Source organism: Pezoporus flaviventris, unplaced genomic scaffold (genome assembly GCF_033815535.1).
Source record: "Pezoporus flaviventris isolate CSIRO_AGI_PZ_B2104156 unplaced genomic scaffold, CSIRO_AGI_Pfla_v1 ptg000037l, whole genome shotgun sequence".
Taxonomy (NCBI): domain Eukaryota; kingdom Metazoa; phylum Chordata; class Aves; order Psittaciformes; family Psittacidae; genus Pezoporus; species Pezoporus flaviventris.
The window spans coordinates 13,374,131-13,381,566 of NW_026892585.1; the positions used below are offsets into that span (position 1 = coordinate 13,374,131).

Below are 7,436 nucleotides of genomic sequence, written 5' to 3' on the forward strand. Positions count from 1 at the left end.
ACAAAAAGACTGTGTAAAAAGAAGAATAGTCTCTTCTTCAGATCCACTGCAGACTGACCAAAAATCAGTAACCAAAAGCACAGCACAGAATTCTGGTTGATCATCTGAAGTTATACTATATACATATACATTATATATATACATATTGATTCATTCAGTGAAAACTCCATCTGTGAAGGTCTTAAAAATAGTTAGTAGATTAGACAGATAGCTGACTGATCCTTGAACTTCACTTCAGCTGCATGTACTATAGTTTTCTTTTATTCAGCATCTCAAGGTAGCTTGACATAGAAGTGTTTCATTTCATGTCTTGTTTGTCCATTAAACAAAAATCCTTTTAGTAACAATCCTCAGCAAGGTGATTTACAAAAAACCCATTTTTTAGTAACATTGCACAGACATCCGAGGCATTTTGGATAAAAAGCAAACTAATAACATCTCCCAAACCCCTGCATAGAAGCTTTGAGCAAGGGCTACTTTTGCAATGGGCATTGCTAACTACATTACATAAGAATGCCATGAGAGAGACTAGTCTCATACATCAGTTCGTTTAGAATAGAAAAATTAAAGATGCTGGTGACTTAATTAAGGTTACAGAACAAATCAAAGTCAAAAGGATTTCTTTGGCTTGACTACAACCATTGCATGCATTGCTATTCCACAAGGCTGCTGCGTTTGGAGCATGGAAGTGCTTGACTTCTCGAGCACATACTCATGTTTTGCTAATTTGCTTTAAGATTAAAACTAGCTTTAGTCAATGAAGCAAGACTCTTCGTGGGTAAAATATAAGCCAGAAAACTTGTCTGATGAATGTGTACATTTTCCTTTGCTTGTAGAAGAAAGAGGCCTGTTATTTTGTCTATCAAAATTTCTGAATCCAGGCTAAGTCTAGCAAGAGGCTTTATATTTGTGACAATGATCATCCCTGAAAGCAGCTTTAATCAAGACCATAGTTATATCTTTCAGAGCCATTGGGTTGTATTCTGGGGCCACGATGCCATCCCTCCTTCCTGTTCTCCCCATATAGCTCCCTTGCTCACTCATTTCTTACATTATGTATCCCCTCTGTTGGGGGCATCAGCTGCAGCTGTGGAATGGGATTATAACAGATAGCCCACCCCTTTAGAGGTGCTTTTGCTCAGGTTTTCAGGTGCAGAAGCCTTTGCCTGATATCAGAGCAGTTGCTAATAGGAATTGAGCCTGATTCAAAGTGCATAAATACTAGTTCAGCTCCAGGTTTATCTCTGGGACTGATGCTTTCCCATTTCAATGGCACCAGCCATGTCAGATTGATAGCTTTCATACCTCCTGCACAGACGCTGACTTACTGAGGTACTTTCTCACACTGGCTGTGTTATCCTCCCAGCACATGGCTACAGGTCATTCTAGGATACATTGCCACATGTGGCCTTCACATCGTGTCAGAGGTGCTGGCAACAGTCACTTCCCCATGGGTCTTTATGGTTGGAAGAAAGGCACAGCTGGAAGGGACTCCAGCTGACGTTTTCTATTCTGCTGAACTTGAGATGCAGTTTTGCCTGAGCTTTTGTATGTAATGCTATTGCACCTGTAGTTGTGGTGGATACATTTTTCATGGTGTACCTTTCTACTTTTTACTTGAACATTTTCAACTTGAAGAGATAATATTAGGTCACTCAATGGTCCATGCATAATTAGATGGATAGCTCTTTCGAAACTGTCAAATGCTGGTTTAATCATGAAAAGAGGTAAAATGGTTAAGTATAGCTAATCTGTACAATTAAAACATCTCAAAAAAATGGAGACATTCATCCTTACTAGGCATATTTATGTAGGAGAGGCAGACAGACACAAACCCTGAGGCTGTGTGGACCATGGAGTCAGAAGTTTGAGGGTTGCTAGTATAATACTACCCGAATCAGTTGGCTCAGAGCTGCCGGGCTGTCACGCAGCCAGATCACTTCTGTGTTGCATTTAAACTACTAGATGAAGCCAGCCTAGCCAACACTGCAGCAGCAGTGTCACACGGAGATCAGCTATTACATTCTCAGCACAGCATCTTAGGAATAGCAACAGTCATTACATTGCAGAGGCTGTGTTCAGGAGTTCCTGACACCTTATTTGTGTAGATGTAATTCTTCTCCTCTCCCCCCCACTGAAAGACTGCAAAGTTACTTATGAATTATTTGATATGCCTATTTTTCTAAAAGGTATGATTGCATTTGCAGAGATTACTCCAGAAATTTGATAGTGCCCATTATTATTTTTCTACTGTGTATTCAATGATGGGATTCTTTCTGAGGTTTGCTTGAAAATCAGAATAAGCAATAGCATGGGTAAATGCTTTCCAGGAGGTAAAGAGGCTCCTGCATTTGGATGAACATCAGATTCTGACTTAAACAGGCTCTGAGGGCACCTGGAGCCAAATCCTTGATACCTGGCAGTCTTATAAAACAAGTCTATGCAAACCTTGTCTCCACAAGCTGGTCTCCTCAGCCCTTTGCTGGAGATGGTAAGCCCTGACCTTTGTCAAGAGCATTAGGCTCCACGGATAAGCAGCACATGCGCTTTGATTTGTGCTTACTCTGGCATACCTAAGCAGTCCTGTTTAGTATCTAAGCTATGTGGGCTAAAACATGCAGGTGTAAGCAGTGCTACCAATGTGGTACTGGCAAACTATCCTTCCTGAAACATGGGAATTCAGATTATACATATGAAACCAGTTGTGGTGGATTCAATTGGTTTGTTCCTTCTGAGCAACTGATGTTCCTTTCCTTTCTAAGGAAATATTCCTTCTAAGAGCTCTAGCACTTCAGCATCACTACTGTGGTGATGCTGCATGGCACAGGGACCAGGGTTTCTGCATCCAGAGGAAGGGGGATGTCAACATGTAGACAAGTGGCTGGGATTCCCACCTGGCAGGGGAGAGATGGGGTTCCCAAACAACTTTGAGTGTAAACTACAAAACCTTTGTGTCCTGCTGCACAGGTGAGGGCTCAGCTCCACACATCAGAAAACACAATGAGAAAATGTACTGGATGACAGCAGTCAGCCCTCTCTCCTGGGAGGCAGGAGATGATGGTGAGAACAGTACCACCAAGAAAGAAACAGTGGCTGTAACTTTTCTCCTTTGAGCACTCCAGCCTTTACTCTGTTGCATAAAAGTAGGACATCCCATTTCTCAGCACACCCCTTAAAAAAAGATATGACTTCCACTCAATCCCCTCTGAGGGGAGCACATGCTCCTACCATTGGGGAAGCTTTGGGTCTGTTGGGGGCCTGGCAAGTGGAGATGCCTCCTTCAGGCCTGATGAAGCTTCCCAACCCTGTGGCCAACCAGCACAAACCTATTCTGAGATTTTAACTTCTCTCCAGGCAGGTTTCTGGTCTGCACTTTGTCAGATTTGTAGAGTTAAGAAGGTCCTAAAGCAGAGGAAGGCCACATGTGTTCAGAGGATCTCTGTTCTTTTCAGGTTACTGTTTTTGGCAGATGGTAGTTGACACTCTTCTTAAAGCCCTTTTACACATAGACTAAATTCTTACGGAAGAGGTTGTAAAGGGATGCAATGAACTCTCCTTTGGCCTGGAAGGTTGGAGCTGTAGTTAATACCCCTTTGCACATCTGTTCTGAATTTGGTGCTGACTCAGCCAACAGGACTTCTTGTGGTTTAAGACAGTGACCTACCTGGATGCCTCATGTACAGGCACCCGGAAAGAAATACGGTAGGTTTCAGGGAGCATTTGCCATAACACAGCTGCAAGACATGAATATATATGATGTGTATAAGGAAGATGGGGATGAGGCAGCGCCTTTGCCATGCACCAGCTCCTCTTCCATACTCAGTGATGTGTGGATGCACCCAGTCCTGCCCCAAAGGCTGCAACTCTTCATGCCAAGAGCCAGCCTAGCTCGCACACATGGCTGTGTCCCCAAAGCAGACTTACAGGTGAAGACTCGGTGAGCAGCTGGCCAAGGAGCTCTGGTAATGACTATCAGAAGGGAATTGTGCAATCTTCCAAGTGGATGAAATGCTCCATCTCCCAGCCAAAATTAATAAAGAGAAGAAATCAAACTGAACGGACAAAATGCTTTCTAATCTGAAGCAGTGCGGATTTAGTTGTTAAGCTATGAACAGGAGTAGACAGAAAAATGCTTCTGAGAGAGGAAGCAGAGAAGCACTCACAGTGTGGGAAAGCTCATCCAGTTCCACCCCCCTGCCATGGGCAGGGACACGTTCCACTAGAGCAGCTTGCTCCAAGCCCCTGTGTCCAACCTGGCCTTGAACGCTGCCAGTGATGGGGCAGCCACAGCTTCTCTGGGCACCCTGTGCCAGCACCTCAACACCCTCACAGGGAAGAAATTCTTCCCTATATGTGTCCTGTCTTATTTCTTCCTTGTGTCTTTCTGAAGCATGGGAGGAGAAGAAGAAACAGTGCATGCTCCCATAGTTCAAGCAGTGCGAGATACACACTGTGTAGCTGTCATTGGGAAAAATTGTTAGTCATTAACACAGGAACTGCTCCAGATACCGGGTGAGCATCACTCCCTTGTTGTCACTTAGCAGCTTGAATCATGTTTTCCTACAACAGCTTTGGTAAGACAGGTCACAAGCAGAAATATCTTGTATGTCCTGCCTGCTTCCTGACAAGCAGGCACTGGGGTCAACCTTTGCTGTGGCCATTCACCCAGCCTGCCTTTACTGTCAACCATGGGCTACAGTGTGTTTGAAAATCCCAGTAAAAGACCAAAACCCCCTTTTGTAGCTACATTTTGAGCACTGAGCTCTGGTTTTTAACCCATTCAGCCTATTCCAAGTTGAAACTTTTATTACTTTAGCTGCTTAACCAGATCCTTGTGAAGAAGATGTTCCTTGGCTCACTGGAGGTTGCAAGGAAACAGACACAATGTGGGCAGCGCTGGTGGAGGACAGCCAACTGAGTCAGCAGGTATGAGCAGCACCTTCTACACGTGAAGCTTTTACAGAGCACTGAGATTGCTGGCAGGGAGCCCTGTCTTCCCTGCACCACCACCATCAGAGCAGGTGCTTTATCCCTGCTTTCCTGCAGCAGCACCAGCTGTCACTTGTCTCCAGAGTCAAAATATTGCCATGCCTATTAACAGCTAGTAATTGATGTGAAATCAGTGAACCTCCTCGCAAAGTTCATGCTATGTGTGCCAGAGATAGATAGATTTCCGACAGAGGAGTCCAAGCCTAATGAGAAGCTCTCAGCTAACAAAATCAAGTTTCCTTTAGCAATGGATGAGCATGCATGATTATCCATGGTTTCCTAATTATTGTAATTTACTCAATCTCCCTTATTAAGGAGCATTTTTCTGCCTGGGGACTTTCTAATCAGAATTAATTGTCACTTTTACCATTATAAAATACTGCTCCCATGACATTGTTCAGTTTCACAGCACTAAACTTTGGAAAGAACAAAAGAGATAAAGTTGTTAAAAATATTTTGCTTGTCATTTCTGATTTTTATCAATCAAGAGCATTTGAGGAGTCTAACATGGAGAGGAAAAAAAGAGGGGGAAAAAGGAATTTTCATCCTTGAAATCCTAGATAAGAAAATACTGTCTTATCAAGGAAAAAATGTATCAGTGATATGTTAAAAGAGGCCCCCATTAATTAATTGTAGAGCTACTGCTGAAGTTTTTCCTCAACAGGTATGGAAACCTGTTGTAATTCCTGCATTGTGTCAGAGCATGAACAATCTCACAGAAATCAAAACTGCTTCTGAACATACACCCTTTTACCTAACATATTGTCAAATGAGCTAAGTGCCTGTATCTTTCCAGTTGGAAGTGATGTCTTTGGGCCTGAGCTCCAGAATGAATGGCAGGGTACAGCTTGTCAGACTTTGTAGTAACTTCAACTTAACTTGCACAATGTGGCACAACAGTAAAGTGACTCATGGCACACAGCATGAACAATTTAATTAATTAATAATTTCCTAATTCATTGCTTAATAGAATTGACAACAGGCACAGGAATCTGAAAGAAAGATGAATTTCAGCACCTCTTTTCCCTATATTCCCATATTGCAGGGGGTGATGTTTGTTTTCGGAGATGAGTGAATACACTTCCCATGTCATTCAACAGCATTCACTACTAAATGATTCATCTAGTGCATTCTTAGCAGCAGCATTACAGAGACTCTGCATCCCCTGCTCAAGTTAAAAACAAACCAACCAATTAATTAGAGCTTGTCCTCTGTGATTAAAAAGCCCCCAAACCAACACAAACCCCTCTCACCTGTGTAGTGTTTGTTGCAGCTGGAAAATGGAAAAGAAATCCCTTATGTCAAGATGATGGCTATAAGAAATGACATAAAGGATGTGTCAAACTAAGACAAGCTTTGATTAAAGATGCATGTATAGTTAAAACACCTCTACAGAAAAACAGCATCGTCCCCTCTTGGAAGGGGATGCAATTGACTGAGACCTGAAACTCTGAACTCCAATTCCTACAACTGTTTTGTTTTTCAATAAAAGCCTCACACATGCTGCCAGCTGTCTTTGCAGGGGGGGAAACACCAATATCTAGGCAAGAAAGTTCAATAATCTCAGTTGCCTCCCCGCAGGGGTGCTGAAAAAGCACTAGATCTGGTAACATGTGAGTAAAGTAATGCACACTTTAAAAGGATACCTTAAAAGAATAGTAAAAGGATCCCCACTCCTCTTCTGCCACCACTTCAGTGAAAGTCACCGTTTCAGTGCAGGTGACAAGGGTGAGATCCAGCCAGCCGGTGCTTCCCTGGGAGCTGCTGCTGGCTTCTGTGGAGCCGACCTCCATCACTGTGTTTTGTTCGAGATGTCTAGGTGCTTGTCTCCCTAAGAGTTAATGCAGCCAGGCTTCTCTCGTAAAGAGCAGCAACAAAACCAGCTTCTCACTGCTTCACCACTGGTTGCCAGAGGTGTCAGGCTTCAGTGCAGCTGAGTGATAGAGTTAAAAAAAAAAACAGAAAAGCCAAGCTGTCATTGTCCCTTTGAGCTTTCCTTCAGTACAACTCTGACGACAGCCCTCCACATGCTCCTACATGCTGCAGGAGCAGCAGCCAGTAAGAAACCGAGCACACACGGATCCAGCCATGTGTCTTATGGACTCTGGATTGCTTTGCATCCCAGGTTATCAGCTCTGGAGTCAGGCACACCTGGGAGAGCATGGACATCCTCCCTGCTTTAAGTTCAGGAGCCTGGCTATTCCACTAGCAACTTTGGTTACTTACCCTGGCTCAGCCCACTTTGATGTTGATTACCTGCAGGATTATGATATATCCATATACAAGCACCTGTGTTAGCAAAACCCTATTAGGCTTTTAGACTTCAGATATCACAGTTTCTAACAGTGTCTATCTATCTGACTTGCAAAGGTGTCTTTACCAAGAAAAAATATCACAAATAGGCCTTCACACTTACCTTTGCAAAGAGAGGAACCTGGGGACCTACA

The 7,436-nt window shown here is 43.4% G+C and overlaps 1 protein-coding gene across 1 annotated transcript in view; it reads right to left on the bottom strand.

The window, feature by feature from the left end:
* NPSR1 (neuropeptide S receptor 1) overlaps positions 1–7,158 on the bottom strand; it is a 52,700-nt gene extending 45,542 nt beyond the window's left edge. The window contains exon 1 of the mRNA XM_061465058.1: positions 6,636–7,158. Coding sequence (XP_061321042.1) covers positions 6,636–6,782 — 147 coding nt within the window. The 5' untranslated portion in view covers positions 6,783–7,158. The remainder of the gene's footprint in view (positions 1–6,635) is intronic.
* Between the last annotated feature and the right edge of the window lie 278 nt (positions 7,159–7,436).